General features: G+C 38.2%; 1 protein-coding gene across 1 annotated transcript in view; it reads right to left on the bottom strand.

Moving 5' to 3' along the window:
* Positions 1-4,492: 4,492 nt before the first annotated feature.
* The window catches only part of POC5 (POC5 centriolar protein), a 45,836-nt gene continuing 26,965 nt past the window's right edge, over positions 4,493-23,363 (bottom strand). Inside the window, exons 7-11 of the mRNA XM_006873294.1 lie at positions 21,679-21,858; positions 20,414-20,570; positions 16,189-16,475; positions 7,600-7,776; positions 4,493-4,636 (exon numbers count right to left, since the gene is read on the bottom strand). Coding sequence (XP_006873356.1) covers positions 4,493-4,636; positions 7,600-7,776; positions 16,189-16,475; positions 20,414-20,570; positions 21,679-21,858 — 945 coding nt within the window. The remainder of the gene's footprint in view (positions 4,637-7,599; positions 7,777-16,188; positions 16,476-20,413; positions 20,571-21,678; positions 21,859-23,363) is intronic.

Genomic DNA, 23,363 nt, shown 5'->3' with positions numbered 1-23,363 from the left:
ATGCTGAGAGAAATTGTATTCAGATGGTTTTCCACTCAGCATTCAGTTCTTTAATGCCATCAAATTCTTCTAGCAGTAGTATTGATTTTCCTCTCAACTATTACAAGATTTTCTAGCAGATGAGAAATAAATGAGTAGCCTTTCCAATCACTGAAATGAAAAGCTGGTTCTGCTTAATTAGGCGAGTTATACATGGTTTTCTCTCATTTCATGCAACATACATAAGAGTATAATCCATCAGGGTTTTAATAAATGACGTTAGCAGCAGCAGCAGGGTCTTTGGAAAGACTAAGGATTTTAGAACCGACAGACATGGTTTTGAACACAGGTTTTCCCCTTACTAGTTGTAAGTCTTTGGGCACATTGATATTATTTAAGCTCTCAGCTCTTGGGTTTCTTCTCTGCAAAATCGGGGGAAATATCTGCCTATTTCAAATAGCTGGAATGAGGATGAATGAGAATGTTTGTGAAATGCCCAACCTCATGTCCCCTATGTTGAAAGCATTAACTTACATCTCTTCAGTGAGAACATCTGGGTTTGGGAATTTACAGTCACCGCTGGCTTTCAATAATACATAGATGGGATATATTACTTAGAAAGGACCAAAGTATGTTGTATTTCCTGGTGAGATAATTACAGCTGCTTTTACTTTTCTTTGTATGTTTTTGTATTTTGCAATTTCTTTTTCACAATGAACATGCACTGTGAAAGTTATGAAGTAAATGTAAGAAATTTATGAAATAACTTTCTAAGAAAGTTAGGAAATAAATATGAAATCAAGTTATCAGTTTGTGTCAATTTCTGTGTAACTACTTATTATATCTGGAGTCCTGGTGTGGCGCTATGGGTTAATGCACCAGACTGCAAAGCCGTTTGAACTGCAAGGTTAGCGGTTCAAGCTCCTCAGAAACCCTACACAGGGTCGCTATGGGTCGGGATCGACTCGATGGCATTTAACAACAAAACTTATTATATATGCTCTCAACAAAGTAAGTCTAGGTAACCTTATGGAAAAATAAGAAAACACAAATACTCTTACTGTATGTTGTTAGTTGCCACTAAGTCAGTTCCAGCTCATGGAAACTCCACGTGTGCAGAACAGAACTGTGCTTCATAGTTTGGGAATCAAATCGTCAGACCTGTCTTCCAAGGCTCTTCTGGGTGGGTTCAAACCACCAACCCTTCAGCTAGTAGCTTAATCCTTAATCCAGGGACGTCATACTCTTAGTGTAAAATGTCTTAATTGCTGAATTTTTGTTAACTCAGGCCAACACTAATTACTTGGTGTTTTGGACAACATACTTTTAGCATTTAGATGAAGCATACAAAGATATGTCTTAGAATTCGTATTTTTAGTTTGTCCATATGCTTACGAAAGTCCTGGTGTGGCGCTGTGGGTTAATGCTCTGGACTGCAAAGTCCATTTGAACCTCAGGGTCGGGGGTTCAAGCTCACCAGCCACTCCTTGGAAATCCTATACAGGATAGCTATGAGTTGGAACTGACTCAAGGGCACTCAACACCATCAGCATATAATGATGGGTTGGGACCTGAGAACCACTCCTTGGTGTAGGCTGTTCATGCTGTTGAGTCAGTTCTAACTCATAGAAACCCTGTGTGTGCAGAGTGGAACTGTTCCTGTTTTCAAGGCTGTGACCTTTTGGAAGCAGGTCACCAGGCTGGTCTTCTGAGGTACCTGTAGAGGGGTCTGAACCACCAGCCTTTCAGCCAGTTGAGCACTTAATCATCTGTGCAACATAGGGACTTCATGTTGTAATTTGCCTGCTGTCATCAAGTCAATTTTGATACACAGCAACTCTATAGGACAGTGTACAAATTTCCCCAGACAGTTCCCAAGGCTGGACATCTTTATGGACTTGGACTGCCCCATCTTTCTCCCAGAGCGGCTGGTGCATTCAAACTGCCAATCTTTTGGTGCTCTAACCAGTGCACCATCATAGCTTCTTGTTAACAATTTAAACTTCCTTTGAAAGCAGGCTGAGTCTGAAGTTTATATGCAAGTGCCCAGTTCAGGAGTGCAAATCCGTGGGAGAAGGGAAGAACAGGTTTACAATGGGGGCAGGGTGTTCCTTCTGGGATATGCATGAGTGGGTTCCAGGTGGAACCTGCCAGTCTCTCATGACTCTAAGTCAGTAGGCAAGCCCTGGGGAGGAGCATGCCATCGTATGGTCACAAGATGTAGTTCTGGTCTGCATGCATTTAAAGCTTGTTGAAGTCCATGGTTGCCATCATGGTAACTGGCTAGAATAAGTGATACCTCAAGTGTGATCTGAACAAGATTGGCAGGTAAAACTTACCAGTTGCTCCTTGGAAACCCTATACAGGGTTGCTATGAGTCAGGACCAACTCAACCGCACCTAACAAGAATAAGTAGCTGATCCTCTTTGACTCATGGTGGTCCTGTGTATGTCAGAATAGAACTGTGCTCTGTTGGGATTTCAATGACTGATTGTTTTGGAGATCAGGCCTTTTCCCCAAGGTACCACTGGGTGAATGGTACTACTACCAGGAAGTAGTAAGGCACTTAACCCATTTGTGCCACCCAGGGACTCCTAAAACATGGACAGGTAATCCTATTAATTCAGAAAACAGCCTTCATGTGCCCTTTAGAAAAACGGGATTATATTTACCTATATCACATTCCCTGATGTCTTATTAAGAATGTGAGCTAGCAAGAAAAAACAAGTTCTTATAATAAGGTCAGAGCACAGAACTAGATCATGTGCATCATTAAATCCACCCACTTCAGTTTAATATGGAAATTGAGGATCTAGGCAGATTCTTGGGAACTGAAAAGCTGATCCAGGTCCCGGAAGTACTTTGTGAAACCCACGCAGAAGTTCTTATTCTTGTTTCATCTGTATCTCAGGAACTGGAGCATCATTTAAATTAAGTATGGCCCAAGATAACATGTAAGCCAGTAATACAACCATTAGAAGCCAGGTCTTTTCCTAAATCACACTTTTTGTCCAGATGGGTTGTTTCTTACTGGTCAGCCACGGAAAATTCCCAGTTAGTCCTGAAATATTTGCTGAGTTGCCCAGGGCTATAACACCACAGGACAAAATTTGGATATTCAAAGGGAGCAGTGTGATTTAATGATACAGAATTTCAAACACGGCAAGAAAGAACATCAGAAAGAAGATCCTTCTACCAGGAAATTTCTTCTTGACATGTCTATAACCCTGTTTTTGTGCTACTAGTTTTTCTCTTTTAATTAAAAAAATTAAAAGGTTGTTGCCATGCTCTTCCTATTTTCAAACTGTTGTTGTTAGGTGCCATAGAGTCAAGACTGCTCATAGCGACCCTGTGCACAACAGAACAAAACACTGCCTGGTCCTGAGCCAACCTCACAATTGTTGCCACGCTTGAGCCCATTGATACTGCCACTTTGCTAATCCATCTAGCTGAGGGTCTTCCTCTTTTTCTCTGATCCCTCCACCTTATCAAATATGATATCCTTCTCCAGCAACTGGTCCCTCCTGACAACATGTATGCGAAACGAAGTTTGGCCATCCTGGCCTCCAAGGAGCACTCTGGCTGCACTTCTTCCAACACAGATCTATTGGTTCTTTTGGCAGCCCATGGCACCTTCAATACTCTCCTCCAACACCATAACTTAAAAGCATCAATTCTTCTACGGTCTTCCTTATTCACTGTCCAGCTTTCACATCCATATGAGGTTACTGAAAATACCATGGCTTGGGTCAGGTGCACCTTAGTCCTCAAGTTGATATCTTTGCTCTTCAACACTTTCAAAAGATCTTGTGCAGCAGATTTGCCTAATGCAATACGTCGTCTGATCTCTAGACTGCTGCTTCCATGAGTGTTGATGGTTGATTCAAGAAGAATGAAGTCCTTGACAACTTCAATCTTTTCTCCATTATAAGAATGTTGTTTATTGGCCCGTGGTGAGGATTACTGTTATCTTTACATTGTGATGCAGTCCATACTGTAGAGCCCTGGAAAGATGGAGACTAATACACTGAAGTCACAAAGAAAATGTTATTCTTCTTGATCTTTTACTTTTCAATTAAAAAAAAAAACAAGCAAACAAAACTTGGTTTTTATAATCATTTTTAGTAAGTTCCTACTCAAAGTTTCAAGTAAATTACTAAATAGTAACATTGCAAATAATTTAACCTTGGAAGTAACAGTGAGGATTTATGTAGTTTGATGATGCAATCAGAAACAGGCTGAACACATTTTAAAAACAAAACAAAAACCCAACAAGTCCAGTTTCTTTTAATTTAAAAAGTTTTACTTAACTGCTTAAATAAAAAAATAATGTTAAAATAATTTCTACATATAGTTACAAAGGATGGTATAGCTTGAAAGTCTCCTGTAATTTTGAAAAGGTGAACATGATGTATTCATAGTGTGCTAAGAATACAGTACATTTTAAACTAAAGACTTCTAATTCTTGGTAAAGCTAGAGGAGCCAAGAGACCTCAAAGTAAACCTACTTATTTTAGTCAACAACTTTTATGGAATGGATGCTTGTGAGAGACTGGGTGTGAGTTGATCTGGTTCCAAGAGATCGAGAAGCAGAGGTAATACTTTCAGGACGGATAGCCCGAGGATATTTTGCTGCTGTAGCTTGAGGAATGGTTTGCTGAAAAGAAAAAAATCCGCTTTAATACAAAATTGTATTATCACTTCATCTATAATTTAACCCAACAATCATTTGTTAAGCACCCAAAAGACCCAAACAATGAGTTGGATGAAGTAGCCATCTAAACAAACAAGATGTCCTTTTCCAAAGGAACCCACACTCAGTTAAGACTGATGTGCTCAACAATCTTGGTTAGTATTAGAGTTATATTTCAGAGGATCAACGAGTCATGGGAGTGACTTCTCAAAGAAGAATCAAAGGGAATCCTGTACTGTTCATAGAGGCTAAGCATGGGAAGGAGCTCTGTGGTGCCTGAAGATGGGTCAGCCCCAAGTCATCCCTTCATTATTCCAGTCAGCTTCCTCCTCTCTGTGTGACTGATTACACATGGAGTCTAGTCCTGGGAATTGAATCTGGTCCTTGCTTCAAACGAGAGTAAGGCAAAGCCCTCATATTTCACCGGGTTTCCTGTTTTGTTAGGTGCTGTCAAGTTGGTTCTGACTCATAGCGACCCTGCGCTATCATACGAGAGTTATTACCAGTTATTGAAATCTAACTGAATCTTCTGTAGTCACAGAAGACATCTTCCTAGAAGCTGGCGGTCCTCTAATATGGACCACAGCTTTCTAAATAAGGAGATAATTAAAGATTGGGAATATGCTGAGGCGCAGAAATACACATTACCTCAGAGCTCAGAAATAACCTTTATCATGAGCACAGAAGCATTAAAGTCAGGGTCAAAGCACTGAAGACTACATCTATCTTAAGTCTTTGAGTCCAATCTCTTACTAAGTTTCAAGCTTTACTACATTGTACTCGATATAACTTCTTAGCAGCCAGCAGTGACTAGTACATATAGATTAGGTTCTTCCTCCTAGAAAAATCTTTTAAAATACTTAAAATCATAGATATTTGATCAAAACATTCACTAAGTATTTTAAAACTGTGAAGATATAGCTTTTGCTTAAAACATGAATAAAAGCTCTTAAAAACAAATGATCCTATGCCAGATTCTACTTTCAAAACAACAGAACTCTTCTTAGGAGAAATAACCTGACCCTGGTGTGGCGCTATAGGAAAAGCACTGGACTGCTAACTACCAGGTTGGTGGTTCAAACCCACCAGTCTCTCCTTGGAAACACTATACAGTGTTGCTATGAGTCAGAACTGACTCGAGGGCACTTAACAACAGCAACAACAACAACCTGACCTTGGAGTTCTGTTGTGGCACTGTAAGATACGTCACTATGAGTTGGAACCAAGTTGATGGCACTTAACGACAATAATAACAATCTGACCCTATCAACAGAACTATTTCTCCTTAGGAAGGAAGGGCAAGGGGAAATGCAGAAACAGTAATTAGAGTGGACCGTCAAGTCAGTTCTGCCTCCCAGTGACCTTGACAGGGTTTCTGAGATACTCTGCACAATAAACACTGGACTGTGGTTTGCAATCTAGTCCTTACTGTACAGAGCCACCACACTCCCCACACTGTTGTTGTTGTTAAGTGCCGTGAAGTCAATTCCGACTCATTGTGACCCAAGGAGTGGCTGGCGAGCTTGAACCGCTGACCTTGCCATCCAGCGCGTTAACCCCCAGGTGTTAGGATATACACAATATGGAGAGGATGAAGCAGTGCCAGGGGCAAACACTGTCCAGCAGGTGGGGCCAATCTGTCACATACCTGACTTGGTTTATTGGTAATAACCTTCTGATAGCTCTAAATCTCGATTCCTCGATTAAAACAAAAACCAAACAAAAAGAACAGAGGACTGCCATTGTGCCCCTCACAGAATTCAAATTAGAGAAAAATGGATATAGCTTATAGCTATCCAATATATCAATTACCACAGAAGCACTGTACACAGGGAACAAGCAGATGGTAGACGAATAAATAAAACCCTTAGGTTTGCAGTTCCTTAGTTTTTCTTCTGTAAAGTAGAAATTCCTATCGTTATCACAGAAACCAAAGACTGTCTAAATTAAAAATCAAAAGTACACACGTGCCCTCTCTAGTCCTTCTTTAGGTCACAATCTCTCTTTATGCAGGACTCTGTGCCTCCACCTCTGGTCTTCCACGTCACATGGTCACATTTTACCTGATGTATAATTTAAATAGTCTGTCCAGGAAGAAAATGATTCCAAATCATCCAGACACCTTTTACTGTTAATAGCTCAACATACTAATCAATCATTATTTCTCTTAGACATGCGCTCTAGTAATTTCTTTTTTGAAATTCAACTTTTGTAGTTAATTTTGGATCCACAAGCAGTTAGAAAAGATAAAGAGATCCCATGTACCTTCTCTAGTAACGTCTAGTAAGTCAAATTTGCTTTTGGTTTTATAGTTTACAGAGTGCCTTTACATAGCTCACTTACTTTTCACTTTATATATCTATTTATTTTTGAATCCTGAAAACAACCTTCTCTTCATCACTCGAGGTTTTTCTTTTTTTAAGTATACTATGAACTTATTGCCAACATATGTTTTGTTTTCCTTTTTAAACTAGAAATACAAGGACAATTGTAATGAAAAAAAAGGAGAAGATTTAAATACTACTACTATTACTAATAAAAAAGACCAGTGGACTGCCATTGTGCCCCTCACAGAATTCAAATTAGGTAATTTGGGGGAAGAAGAACTAAACCCAGAAATGAAAAACTGATAACAGTAGAAAAGCATTTATATATATATATATATTGTCTTTTTGGCCACTGGCACACTTGACTACTTTTCCTATTTGGTAATTTTGACACTGTTTGGAAGAAATGCCATTTCCAAGACTCATTTCCCAACAGAGGACAGACTGGATGACTATAAATACGCAGAGGCTACAAGAGTACAAGGCGGAACAAGTGCCAGTAACCACAGATTGGGGTCTTCCAACATACCATTTCACTGGTTTTCAGTCGCTTAGGAAAATGTTTTTTTTTTGACAAAAGGCCATCAAATGTAGACTCACCACTGTGACAGGATGATGCTTTTCCACAACAACTGAGCTCATGGGAGGAGAAACTCCCATTATAGCTAAACCACTACTAATTCTATTTTTTGAAGCAAAATCACATCGCCCTGTGACCCGGGCTGTAATTGTTCTTCCAGCTTTCTGTTGTGCGGATGTCACAACTCTTGGCACATACTAAAACAAAACAAAACAAAACAAAACAAAGAGAGATCCAGTGAGTGGAAAAGCCATAGCAAAATTTAGAGCTTTATGATTCTATACTTGCTGAAGAAAATAACTGTCTATTCAACCAACGTTAAAGTGCAAAAAAAATCAGAGCTTCAACAAATGAGAAACAAACAACAAACCCGCAAACTTAAGACCCAGTAGCCCAAGAAACCGTCAAACCTCGATATACTATTTTATAGAATTTTGTGCATTTCTTCTTAAACTGTTTATTTAGAAATAATTACAGATTCACAAGGGACAATAAATAGCCAAGTTGTGTGTATTCTTCACTCAGTTTCTGGCAATGATCACATGTTACATATTTATAGAATAATACAATATCAAAACGAGGACCCTGACAATGGTCAAGCATAGATGTATACCATTGTATCACACACAGAAATTCATGTAACTACCACTGCAGCCAAGCTACCAAGCCAGTCCACTGCTCCATGTCTTAAGAGTCACAGCCACCTGCCTTCCCATTCCTAACCCCCAGTGAGCACTAGTCGTCTGTTTTATACCTGCTTTAACAAATTCCAGTTTGTCTACCATTTTCAGTTCTTGAGAACAGGTATTCTTTCCATGCTATGTGGAGTATGATTCTGTAAAACAGGGCTGCCCTATCCTGTTCAGAGTTATTTCCACAGGATGTTGTTTTTGTTGTTAAGTACCATGGAGTCGGCTCCGACTCATAGTGACCCTGTACAGGGTTTCCGAGGCTGTAAATCTTTAAGGGAGCAGAATGCCTCAGCTTTCTCTTGCGGAACCGCCTTTTCCACAGGATATGTTGCCAAAAATGGAAGGATCACACCAAAGAAAGTCCGTTTTTACGGCTTTTGTTGCTTACTGCTAGGCGATCTCACAGAAGACTATGCTTATGTCAGGAGTAATACTAAAAATACTGTCATTTTAATAATTTAAATCTGAGGTAGAATCTACTGTATAATTTATGGTTCTAAAAAAGAACCATATTAATTAAAAACTATTATTAAGGTTTCATATTTATATGCCGTTTTTGCCAACAACCCATGTTCTTTAACTTTTCGCCATGAGAAGGGAGATTATTGCTCTTAGAAGTTTTCTGGAACAGCTTTTGATGAGTATGAAGCTCATTTAATACAGATTTGCACCTGATTTCTTTTTCAGTGCATATACGTTTTACGAATTATCACCAATCTTGTTATTAATTTCTTCTTACTTCCACAATTAAGACAAAAACAATCTGCTTCGACAGCTTTGATAATTTCACTACTATCTTCAATCTAATTTTTAAAATCTGAAATTTCATTGTGAAGTATTTATCTAATTTCATTTTGTCCTCTAGTTTTTGAAAAGCATTGATTAAATATTCACCTTTTCCCTATTGCTATCTAAACTGTCATTCATTAAGTTACTCAGATCTGAAGGTGCTTAAAAAAGTTCAGGGAAAAATGGAATTAAAAGACAGTGACATTTTTTTCATGAATTTTTGAAGCCCCCTTGTATTTGCATCTCGCTGTAGAAGGTCACAGCTAGAATGACAGCGTCTGCAGTCTCTGGAAAAGTACAAATGACAGAAGACTGATGTGTTTAAAGGACCTCAGGCAAAACAGGATTAGTGATGTTTTGCATTTCCTTGGTGTGGCAAGAATTAATTACAGTTGCTTATAAAACCAACCCCACTCTCCCCCGAAAAAAGCAATTAATTCCAGTAACAGAAAAATTATAGGCAAAAGGAAATGCAGTTCTAGCACACAGCTGGGTGTAGTGGGTGTGTACGGTGATGTGCAGTCTTCCTAGACACTGATTTATCAAATATTAGCCGATCTACACCTATTATCTATATGCATGAATAGGAAGGGTAGCAGCAAGGAAGAAAAAAAGAGGCAGGAAGGTGGCATCAGAAGACAAAATCTTTTTCCTCTATAATAGGAAGTCAGGAGATGATTATTCAAAAATTAGAAATAACGATGAAAACATATTCTTAAGTCAAATAGAAAAAAAACCCGCTAACAGAGCTACTTCTTGTTCTTAGTGCCTTTCAGTCAGTTCCGACTCACAGCGACTTTGAGGATTTCTGAGGAGTGACTAGTGGGTCTGAACCTCATGATGTGCTTTTCCTACAGTGCCACACAAGGATTCCTAATAGTTTGTTGTTGTTGTTATTGCCTTTGGGTTGAATCCAACTCACAATGACTCGGTATTGGGTTTCCGGGGAAGGGCTGGAAAGCTGAACCGCCAACCTTGCAGTTCAAACGGACCTTGTGTGGTTTAGGAGGAGGGATTTAGAGAACAGTTTCTTACTATTATTCTTGTAGGAACTACTCTGCTTTGTAAACTATGAGCTTTTTCTGGATCTTATGAATATGAGAAACCAAATATCAGATTTAAAAAATATCACAAATGTTTTATGGTCTAAATTAATATTTCTAACATTGGGGAACTTTTCATTCTTTACATTTATCATAAAACAAGGTACAAAAGAGATTCGATGACTTGCTAAAGATTCTTAAACTACAGAAGAAAAATTGACAGCAAGAAAATTATTGACCAAAAATTGAAAAAAACTGAACTTTTAACATATTCCTGTCCTATCACAGTTTAGAATTGATGCATTAGAATTATGGTGTTGGAGACGAATACTGAAAGTTCCATGAACTGCCAAAAGAACAAACCAGTGTGTCTTGCAAGCGGTAAGGCCAGGGTACATCTAGGGCCTGCTAAGTGAGCATGCTAAGACTTGTCTACCGTTCTTTTGACATGCCATCAGGAGGGACCAGTCCCTGGAGAGGGATACCATGCTTGGTAAAGTGGAAGGTCAGCAGAACAAGAGGAAGAACCCCCCACCCCCAATGAGATGGGCTGACAGAGTGACGGCAATAATGGGCTCAAACGTAACCATTGTGAGCATGGTACAGGACCCGGCAGTACTTCCTTGGGTTGAGCACAGGGTCACCAGGAGATGGAACGAACTCCAGGGCACCTAACGTCGTCATCATCCCACCTGAGGGATATGCAGCAGCTCGAGTTACCAAAGTGTATGTTATGGACAACTCCTACTTGCCCTTTTGTGTCAGTCATGTAAATCTGCCATCACTTTGAAATGATCGAACAAATTAAATTCTTCATCACAACCTCTGCATGTGTAACCTTTAAATCATTTTCAACTTTCTTATTCATGATTCAACTTTCACATGCATATGAGATGACTGAAAATACCCAGGCTTGGGTCCTTACTCCTCAAAGTGAGATCTTTGTTCTTGAACACTTTGAAACAGATCTGCCTAACGCAATACGTCATTTGATCTCTTGACTGCTGCTGCCATGAGCATTGACTGTAGTTTCAAGCAAAATGATGTCTTTGACAACTTCAATCTTTTCTCCTTTTATCATGATTTTATTTATTGGTCCTGGTGTGGCATTGCAGGATACTGCACCTGGACCACAAGGTCAGGTTGAACTGTAAGGCTGGTGTTTCAAGCTCACCAGCCGTTCCTCAAAAACCCTATACAGGGCCACGATGTGTTGGAACTGACTTGATGGAACTTAACAGCAACATTTATTGGTCCAGTTGTGAGGATTTTGATTTTCTTTACATTGAGGTGCAATCCATACAGAAGGCTGTAGTCTTTACCTTCATCAGTAAGTATATTCAGTCCTCTGTGCTTCCAGCCCTGGCATGGCCCTGTAAGATAAGCACTGGACTGGTACCACAAAGTCGGAAGTTCAAACCAAACAGCCACTCTCGGAAACCCTATACAGGACTGCACTTAACAATATGCTTCCAGAAAAATTGGATCATTTGTGTTACCGGGTTGTTAATGAGTCTTCCTCCAATCCTGATGCCATACTCCTCCTCTTCATATAATCATGCTTCTAGGGTTAGTTGCTCAGCATACAGATTAAATAAGTATGGTTAAAAGATACAGTCCTGAAGTACATCTCTCCTGATCTAAACCAGATCTAACAACTATCTCTTGGCATATGTACAGGTTCCTCATGAGGACAATTAAGTGTTCTGGAATTCCCATTCTTCACAACATTATCCAGTTTATTATGATCCACACAGTCGAGTGCCTCTGCATAGTCAATAAAGCACAAGTAAACATTCTGGCATTATCTGCTCTCAGCCAAGATCAATCAGATGCCAGTAATGATATCCCTTATTCTATAGCCTCTTCTGAATCTGGATTGAATTTCTAGTAGCTCTTTGTAAGATTTACTGCTACAACTGTTTTTGAGTTATCTTCAGCAAAATTTTCCTTGCATGTAATATTAATGATGATTTCTGCATTCTATTGAGTCACTTTTCTTTGGAATGGGAACAAATACGAATCTATCTTTCAAATTTCTTGGCAGAGATGAGTGCCTCCAGTGCTACATCAGTTTACTGAAACATTTCAAATAGTATTCTAGCAATTCCTTGAGCCTTGTTTTTCACCAATGCCTTTACTGACGCTTAGGAGTTCTTCCTTCAATAACACTAGTTCTCAATCATATGCTAACTCCTGAAATGGTTGAACATCAACCAATTCTTTTTGGTACAGTGATTATGAGTACTCTGTTCATCTTTTTTGATGCTTCTTGTGTCATTCAACATTTTACTCATGTTGTTGTTGTTAAGTGTGTCGAGTTGGTACCAACTCATAACGACCCTGTGTAGGGTTTCCGAGGAGCGGCTGCTGAGTTTGAACCACAGACCTTGCAGTCCAGTGTTTATCCTAATCTTTCAGTACTGTAACTCGAGGCTTGGATTTTTCTTCAGTTCTTTTAGCTTGAGAAATGCTGAGCATGTTCTTCCCTTTTGATTGTCCAAATCCAGGTTTCTGTATATTTTATTCTAATACTTGGCTTTGTCTTCTTGAGCTGCCCTTTGAAATTTTCTGTTCAGCACTTTTACTTCATCACTTCTTCCAGATGCTTTAGCTTCTCTATATTTCAAAAGCAAATTTCAAAGCCTCTTCTGACATCCATTTTTTTCGTGTCTTTCTTTCTAGTCTTTTAATAACCTTTTATTTGCTTCATGGATAATATTCTTGATGTCATCTCACAACTCTTTTGATCTACGATCACCAAATCTGTTTTTAAGATCGTCTCTAAATTTAGGTGGGGTATACTCAAGGTCATATTTGGCTTCCATGGAATGGTTTTATTTTTATTCAGCATTAGTCTGAACTTGAACATGAGCAATTGATGGTGTGTTTTTGTCTTATTTTGGCTGATGTATTGATGTTCTCCACCAATTCTTCCAAAGACACAGTCAATTTGATTCCCATCTGGTGAGATCCATGTGTATAATTGCTGTTAATGTGGTTGCAAAAGGGTATTTGTAATGAAGAAAGTTGTTGAAGTTGGAAAATGTGATCATGCATCTAAACCCCATTGTTTCTATCATCAAGGCCATATTTTCTAACTATAGATCCTTCCTCTTTGTTTTCAAATTTGTCATTTCAATCACCAGTAATTATCAACGCATCTTGATTGCATGTTTGATCAATTTCAAACTGAAGAAGTTGGAAGAATTCTTCCATTTCACCATGGCTGGCTTTAGTGGTTGGTGTACATATTTGAATAATAGTGGTATTAGCTGGTCTTTCTTGAAGGCATATAGATATTATCCTATCACAGACAGCATTGTACTTCAAGACGGATCTTGAAATGCTCTTTTTGGCAATGAAAGCTACACATTTTGACTTGAATTTGTCATTCAAGACACAATAAACCATATAACTGTCCTACTCAATAAGGCCAATACCAGTCCATTAGCTTGCATGGACTAAGTCAGCTGTTGTTGCATTCAGAGTTTGTGAAATTTGTATTGTTAATAATAAATTATTTAATAATTTTATGATCTGATTGAAAGAGTTGTTTTGAAAATCAACATGGACATGTCAAAAGAACGTACATTAGGAAAAATGGCTGCTAAATCAAACAGAGAAAAAAGGATTTAAAACACTTTGTTTTGCTAGGTTCATGCTTTACTTTGTAAAAAATGAATTGGAAATCATAGAAAATATAGCATTAACGTGACTGCTATATAATTAAGGATGACTTAATTATATTCAGCGTGGCTGCACATTAAAAAAGTGGCAAATTAACATGTTTATACTTTAGGATAAACTTAAGTGTGAAGTATGTATGTACATATTTTAAAAATCATTCCTTGCTGTCATAGGTACTGGTCCCAATCATGCTGAGTTCTATTGTATTTATTAGATTACCTGACTTAGAAAATGCTATAAAAAACCCACTAGCATTTAAAGCCCCACCAACCTAAGTGACAAGAAAAAAAAAAAGGAAATGACATATCAGAAACCTCGAGTATTTGTAAATGTGTATATCTAACATTTGACAGAGACACCATATTATTGGTTAAGAGTACACAACTTTAAGTTAGATTCTCAATGTCTGCATTCCAATTTTAATATCTTTGTTAACTATCTAATGATACCCTTTCATTGCCAATTCAGGTGAATAAGAAAGTTAAGAGAGAAACCTTATTAAATAGGCTTAAAATTAAACTAAGTAATTTTCCCTCAATAATTTCAATTGGAGTTAGAAAATGATCAAGGTGCCATCTATAGTTCAACCTCGTGAACTGCAACATACTTGCTTTTCTTAAGCCAGTTTAATGCACTGGACCGCAAGGTTGGTTTGGACTGCAAGGTTGGCAGTTCAAACTCACCAGCCGCTCCTGAGAAACCCTACACAGGGTGGCTGTGAGTTGGAACTGATTTGATGGCACCTAACAACAACAACCTTGTTTTTGAGAAATATTTTCCATGATGAAATTTTGATATTTTATTTAATATACTGAGGATGTTCACAGGAAAGGAAATAATTTTACAGATAAAATCAAACATTTACATAAGTACTTACTGTATTTATTTAAATGAGTCCATTTAAATGTAGGTTTACTGTTACAATATGTAATCATGACAAATACACATAAGGAGAATTTTAGTCAGTGTCTTATTTCTAAGGTAAAAAAGTCCCCTATACATTAAAATTTCTCTTATCAGCCATGTGCCATATGACACAATACTGAAGAGGAAATATAGCAGATCTAAACAAAATTGTTGTTCAGTGCTGCTGAGTCAGTTCCAACTCCTAGTGACTCTGTATAAGGTTTCCAAGGAGCTGGTGAGCTTAAACTGCCGACCTTGTGGTTCAAACCAACTTGGTGGTCCAGTGCCACACCAGGACTCCTATGGTGGTGGTGGTGGTGTGCCGTGGAGTCGTTTCCAACTCATAGCGACCCTGCATAGGGCTTCCAAGGCTGTAAATCTTTACGGAAACAGAAAGCCTCATCTTTCTCCCATGGAACAGTTGGTAGTTTTGAACTGTTGACCTTGAGGTTAGCAGCTCAATTCATAACAACTATGCTACCAGAGGTCCTATAGGACTCGTGAGTAACTACAAAAAAGTAGAAACCGGGAGACATTTAAGTCAACTGGAATATTAAACATGACCAACTGTCTGGGTGACTCAATGTCTCTCAGAGAGTGACACCTTCTGATGGCCTACCAGGGGAGCTATGACAACCTAAAACCTAGTCGGCCAGCTCCTTTCCTCTAGTGCCCATGGTAATGAGACACGGAGAAAAGGGAGACGAGCAAACTCAGAATCATCTCAGGAGCTTCATCAAACTATACATGCAGAGCCCCGTCAAACAGTGAAGAGGGGTATAGGGTTTTCAAAACAGCCCTGCAAGGCGACTCTCACAGACTCAGCTCGCATCCCTAACCTTTTGCTGCTGAGAAACAGTTAGAAAAATGCAGGCTTAGTAACAGGAGGCCACTACAGAGACGTGACGAGCTTTGGTCTATAATTCTTACCATATTTAAGTTCTCACAGCTCAGTAACTCTAGAAAAACGATTACTAACTTCCCTCACATCTATGAATTAAAATGAAAATCTGAGTAAGATGGAATCACCACAGAATAGTATTAGTAATATACCTTTATCAAGGAAAAGGGAAAAACTAAGAGTTGAATGGAAAATAAGAGTCATTAACTAACATTTCAAGCTCTTGAAAATACTTAAGTTTCCTTTAGAATTGAAAAAAAAAAAAAAAATTGCCACCAACTCTCAATTATATCTATTTTTTCAGACACTCAATTTTCTGTGGCTTGGCCTAAATACCTTGCAGCATCTTCTCCTGAGTACCATGTAGTAAGTTCAGCGGTTCAAGCCCACCAGCTGCTCCATGAGAGAGAGATGAGGCTTTCTGCTCCCTTAAGGATTTACAGCCTTGGAAACTCTATCCAGAGTCACTATGTGTTGGAAACAACTCAAGGGCACATAACAACAAGTTCTGGTTTCAAACATATGCAACTTACAAGCAAGTTCTCGAACTCTGTCCACACTGTGGGCACTTGCAGTAATCGTACTCACCATTTCTTCTGGTCCAGTGGCAGCTGTGGACACTGCAACAAGAGGAACAGGAACAGGGACATGAACAGCAGGGGCAGAAGCAGTCACAGCAGAAGTAGTAGAAGCAGCAGAGGGGGCAGCAGCGGCGCTAGCCGTCCCTATTGTCACTGTTGCTGCTGGTGTTGGTGACCGTGGTGGCGGAACAACCAGTGAGGGCATCGGAGGGGCTGAAGAATCCAAATGAGCAGAAGGTTCTTTTACTTGAACACCAGGAGCATAGTCTTCCCTTTTATTTGTAATGTCCGTTCCTATAAATCACAGATGGCTCTCATTAAATGTCTTCTAAGTTTACTATTACTCTCAAAATAAGGAAACCACATAACAGATAAAGCTTGGTGCTACCAAAAATGTAGATATTTGTCATACGTTGGATACAACATTCCAATCATACAGCTTGTCAGTATTCAAGTGGTTAATGTCATTATTAATCATTCAAGACTCCACTTCTCTCAGCACTGAAAAGGTAATGAATGATTTGCTATTACATAAAAGACAAAAATACTTCTTTCTATTGCTCCTATCCTAACAAAACAAATGCATTTTTATTTGACTTTTCAGCAAGCATTAATAAATCAATAAACAAAACTAAAATATTCATTTCTAACACTGTAAAAGAAATGCATTCTTGTAGATAAATTGTGTAAGAATCAAAATTTTATTCCCATGTTTAATTGATCGTAGTGACATATAACAAACTTTATCTATGAATGAATAACGTCACAGCTTCCAGAAGTTAGGACATAGGGCAGTGTTTCATTTTGGTGTGCACAGGATTGCTATGGACCAAAAGGTTGATTTGAACCACAAGGTCTGTGACTCAAACTCACCAGCTGCTCCTTGGAAATGTTAAACACAGTTGCTATGAGTTGGAACTGACTCGATGGCACTAAACAATACCAACAATTGACTGGAAGAGATCAAAACTTGTGTCCATTCCAAAGAGAGGTGACCCAACAGAATGCGCAAATCATTGAACAATATCATTAGTATCACATGCAAATAAAACTTTTCTGAAGATAATATAAAAACAGCTGCAGTGTTGTGGGCTAATGTGCCAGACTGCAAAGCTCTTTGAACTGCAAGGTTGGCAGTTCAAGCTCACCAACCGCTCCTCAGAAACCCTATCAAGGGTTCCTATGGGTCGGAAATGACTCGATGGCACTTAACAACAACAACAACAATAATACATCAGCAGAGAACTACCAGAAATTCAAGCCAGATTCAGAAGAGGAAGTGGAAGTAGGGCTATCATTGCTGGAGCCAGATGGATCTTGTTTGAAAGCAGAGAATACCAGAAAGACGTTTACTTGTATTTTATTGACTACTCAAAGGCTTTTGACTGTGTGGATCATGACAAACTATGGCTTACATGTAAAGTATGGGTAGTCCAGAAAATTTAATTATGCCCATGAGGAACCTGTACCTATATATTATCAAGAAGAGGTAGTCATTCAAACACTATAAGGGAACATGGAATGGTTTAAAATCAGGAAAGGTGTGTATCCTTTCATCATACTTTTCCAATGTGTATGTTGAGCAAATAATCTGAGAAGGTGAATTATATGAAGAACGTGGCATCAGAATTGGAGGATGACTCATTAACAACCTGTGATATGTAGATAATATAACCCTATGCTTGCGGAAAGCCAAGAGGACTTAAAATACTTACTGATGAAGATCAAAGATCACAGCCTTTATTATGAGTTGCACCTCAATATAAAGAAAACAAAATACCTCACCACTGGACCACTGAATAACATCATGATAAATGGACAAAAGATTGAAGTTGTTACAGACTTTATTCTGCTTGGATCAATCATCAACATTCATGGAAGCAGTGGCCAAGAAATCAAACGACGTATTACATCAGGCAAATCTGCTGAACAAGACCTCTTTAAAGTGTTCAAGAGTAAAGCGGCTTGTGACCCAAGCCATGGTATTTTCAGTTGCCTCATATACACGTAAAAACTGAACAAGAAATCAGAAAGACTTAGAATTGATGCATCTGAGTTTTGGTGTTAGAGAATATTGAAGGTAGCACGGACTTCCAGAAGAACAAACAGGTCTGTGCTGGAAAAAGTACATCCAGAATGCTTAGAAGCCAGGATGGTGAGACTTCACCTCTCATACTTTGGACATATTATCAGGAGGGACCAGTCCCTGGAGAAGGACATCATGCTTGGAAAAGTGAAGGATCAACAAAAACGAGGAAGACCCTCAATGCAATAGATTGGCACAGTGGCAGCACCAATGGGCCCCAGTGCAACAACAGTTGTGAGTATGGCACAGGACCTGACAGGGTTGTGTTCTGTTGTGCAAAGGGTCACTATGAGTTAAAACTGTCTCAACAACATCTACCACCACCACCACTACTACTACTGTGTGTGTCTTACTCGGCATCTTTTATCATCCAGTGTTCTGACAAAACACAAGACCACTCAGAGTAGCTGGGTTGCCAGGCCCTGGCACTAGGCTCCAGATGATAGAGACTTAAAAGCAGTAAGAGCAAAACATATCATGCTGTCTAATTATCAAAATACATCCTGATATATTTATCTGTAGGAGACACACTTGTATGTGAATTTAATACTGCCAACTTAGTAAGGTAGTATAAACACTGTCCTAAATTGATTTATAACCTCCTTAAGTAGGCTATGAAGTGTACATTTCCTGTAATTGAATGTAAGAAGGTCTTATAAGAATCTGTCCCTTGCTTCAGAAATCCATGATCTCTTCTCAGTAGGTAATTAAATTCTTCAGGATAATACATACAACTTAATAACAATCAAAACTGAAAGCTGGCTATAGTCTGTCATTGGAGGTGATGAGTTTGTTTTCCAACAAATAAACTTATATAGAAGACCATTTACTGGAAAAGTCAAACACTCAGTTAGGTATTAGCAAATTAAAACTACTCAGCCTTCAGATTCTATGATTCTAAGTTTCTAACTTGCACATGGGCTACACACAACTGCTTCAGAAAAAAAGAGTTGATTTAAACTTTCTACTGTCTATAACAAACAGAATTCAAATAACTTTTGATGCTTTAAAATGAGGTTATGACAAGCACATCAAAATTATTCATTAGGTTGAAATCATGTAAATTATATTACAAAAAGAAGCTGTTTTATTGATAAGTTATGAATTCCAGAGGGGTTTAATATAAGAGAACACTACAAAAATGTTTATGCATTTGCAGAAAAGTTGGAGGCTGACTTGAATTAAGAAACCGAAACACCATATATACTAAAGTACCTTTTGCCTTTTAAAGTGCTTTTAAGTATACTTCATTGCACCCCTACAAGAACTTTCTCTGAAATTGGTAAGAAAGCATTTTCTTTGGTCAGAGAAGGAAACTACGGTGCAATGAGGAAAAGAGACCCCAATGTAAAATGATGACAAACAGTTCTAGTCATGTGTTCTTTCAAGTTATGCTGATGAACCTACTAACCAAACCACTTAGCTCCCAGCCAATACACAGACTGTCTTTGAAATAAGTTATCACTTGACTTCTATAGATTGGCCTATATTTATATCTGTTGAAAATGAGTTTTAGTTGGGGCCACTCTCTCTCTCTTTTTTGGGGGGGGACAATTTCACAATAAGTTCACAACCACCTCCAGAGCTCACACAGTGTCCTGCTAATCACACTGGATTCGACTCTCACTTTTAGGCTTGGGAGTTGTTGCTCCGACTCACAGCAAGCCTGAATAGAGTTTCGGAACCACTACTTTGTGATTTACACCAACCTTGAGGTCCAGTGTTTCTCCTATAGTGCCACACCATGACTTCATTGTACATATTAAAAGAATGATTTTAGCATTAAGTTTGAAGAATTGGAAGTTGACTAGATCAGATTTAAACAATATAAGGAACCATGACTGAGCTACATGGCAGATTTAAAACTGACTTTGAAACCATGTGGCCCTGTAGGATCAGCACTTTACTGCAAACCATAAAGTTGGCAGTTCAAACCCACCAGATGCTCCTTGGAAATCCAACACAGGGTCGTTATGAGTCGAAACTGACTCTATGGCACTTAACAACAACAACAATAATAATTAAAAACAGCAATAGCTGGATGAGACATGTCCATTGCAGAAAGCGAACATGCAGATCATACCATTCAGGGCAATCTCAAATCTTTTGTGAAAGCAGGTAGTGAATCTTAAAATAAAAGACTAACCTAACTCCTCATTTCTGTTCTGAAACATCGTCATGGCTTCCAGATTTAATGCACACACCCCCCTCATGAAGGCTTTTTTCATGGAATCTTCAAAATGCTCTTTTTCATGCTGCATTCTTTGGATCTCAGCCTTTGCATTTTCCAAAGCTCCAGATAACTACAATCAGGAGAATTAAAACAAAACACAAATGAAAATGATTTAAGACACATTAAATTTGCTGTTAAAACCAGATTTATATGATGAAATTATTTTTATGTCAACTACTAAAAAGTTTGTCCCATACCTTTCCTGCTATATGTATCAATGTATTTAAAAAGGTGCACCATAGTTCTATTGTCTCCAGCAACAAACCATCATTTTCATTCCTAACTATAAAGTGAAGGCTCCAACAAGGGGAATGGCATATCAGTATCACTGAGGGTTGGGTGATGTTTTAATTAAGCGAGTATGTCTGTTCTTATGATAAAAATTTTATGTAGGGCATTAAACAAAATATATTAAATATCACAGACAGCTCTCAACCCTTCAGCAAAAAAAAAAAAAAAAGACAAAATGCCCGAAATATTACTGGATTTTTTCTCACTGGAATTTATCTATAGGATTTAAAATGAAAAGTAGTATTCGGTATGGCAGACCTTCCCATACTCTAAACCTAATGATGATGCATATTTTGGATGTCATTATGAAGTACAGAATGTGTCATGAGACTTATTTTCAATATTAAAACGTTAGTGCTATAATAATAAAATCATTTTTTCCTTTTGATATTTGATTTTAAGAGACCTACTGATTTCCTCAGTACGGTTATTTCATTTTGAAGCCAAATGGTTTCTTATGCAAATAATGTTAATTTTATTAAAAGTCAGTGGGAAAGAAAACTCAATACATACTCAACTGCTATCAGTCTTATAGGAACATACTTTATAAAACAAGATGAAAATAAACATTTATTTTAGTTGTCAGTTTTGGTTTAATAAAAGCAAACTTACAAGTCTTAGATGTGCAAGCATTATTGAAAGGCCCTCTGCATCTACACTAGGTTCCACAGTCACGACAACAGGAAGAAACAAGTCAGTTAGTGTTGCCCTTTCCCAATAGGCTCATTTGAAGCTCTACTTCATTTACAGGGTTGGAGCAATGGGGAGCTCTTAGTAAAATTAACAGTTAGTGGTGCTACCTATATTCTTCACTGTTATTAAAGAAAAGTGAAAATTTTAACTTAAAACAAAAACAAAAAACCCCAAACAAACAAAAAAATCCTTACCACAGCAACTTTGTTTTCATAATCGTTAGAAATCTGGACACAGACTTCTTCAGCTCTTGCTTGACAAGCTCGTTCCACCACCTCTTTCCACTGCTTTTGTATCGTGGAATGCCAGGCTCTCCAGACTTTCTTCAATAAAGTCTTCTGGAAGTACTGGTCAGCTAGTTTACCTTCATAAGCCTAAATCAAAGTCATAGAAAGCCTCAAAAACGCTGACAATTATACTGGTAGTAATAATTATGGTTAACTGTTCCTAGTTATTCTCCATCATTTAAATCCTATGGGATTAAGATAACAGCATTCCATGACCTTCTGAAGTCCCCTCGTAATCTCATCTCACAGACAGGACAGGAGAGACCTGCCGAGACCACACAAGCAGCAAGGGAAATGCCAGATATGCCTGACTCCAGAGCTGAAGCTCTTAGATAGTACACATCACTGCTTTATGCAATTAGTCAGGAGTAGGGAAAACAAAATATCCATTTTCCATCAAAGCTATGAGTTTGCCTGCTTTTTCAGTGGAAAGCTGGACTAGGAGAATAGCAGAGAGAAGGCAAAAAAAAGGTGGTGGCCGTGTTTCAATGAGAAAGTTTCCGTTACGATTTGGTAGCCACCATCTTGGTGTGGTGCTGTAGGATCAGCAGTGGACTGTGAACCAAAAGGTCAGCAGCAGTTCAAACTCACCAGCTGCTCCTCAGAAATCCTATACAGGGTCACTATGAGTCAGAATCGATTTCACAGCAGTTAACAACAATAACATCTTAAGATCAACAACAAAAATCTTAAGATTAAGCATCCTTGCTATCATATATGGTATTAAGACTATTTTTCTTTTGTCAGAAAATTTAAATTCTTTTGAAGTTGTAGTTCCATTTTCAACTTTCTTAAATTTGAACAGCTATTCAAAATTTAGTGGGATTAATAATAAAGTTTAAAAAAAAAAGAAAGTATTCTTAAATAAGCAATCCTATTCCATGGAAATAATAACACTTTCTTAACTACATATTTTAATGTTGACACATATCAAAGACAGAACAAACTAATCTCTTAGAAATGAAATGCACAGGGATTACACAAGGACCCACACACATACATACACCCAGGCACTTTTGGGTCTTGCTACATGAATTAGTATATTATTTTTGCTCAGTAAACTATTCTGCCATGCTGATTCAGGTCTTACTTAAGGAAAAGAATAGGTGTTCCAGGTGTAAATTTTATACACGCTAAGGATAATTTTTAAAAAGCGGCACATGCACAGTTTTCTTTGATTGTCACTATAAGGTAAGTCTATGCAACAAGCATCCGCACTATGTTGTAATGCAGAAATACAGTAATATCTCCTTATTAAGAGGTTGCACGCAGGCATTTTAAAAGTAGGAAGCGCACAATATTTACAGATTATAAATTATTTTTCTACATAACCACATCCAAGGTAAACTTGTATTATAAGATTTCCATTGCCAAAGCACTTGTAATTTAGGTACAATTTTTACTAACCTACTAAGAAATAGCAAATGATGTGCCAACAAGTCTACGAGATGTTTTTCCCAGACTGTAGAATAAGTACTCGATTGCAAGGTTGGTTTGAACCCCAAGGCCAGAGGCTCAAACCCACCAGCTGCTCCTTGGAAACTGTATACAGGGCAGCTATGGGTTGGAACTGACTCGACGGCACTTAACAA

The sequence above is a fragment of the Chrysochloris asiatica genome, unplaced genomic scaffold, assembly GCF_000296735.1.
Source record: "Chrysochloris asiatica unplaced genomic scaffold, ChrAsi1.0 scaffold00234, whole genome shotgun sequence".
Classification (NCBI taxonomy): domain Eukaryota; kingdom Metazoa; phylum Chordata; class Mammalia; order Afrosoricida; family Chrysochloridae; genus Chrysochloris; species Chrysochloris asiatica.
This window is presented reverse-complemented; position numbering and strand designations above follow the sequence as displayed.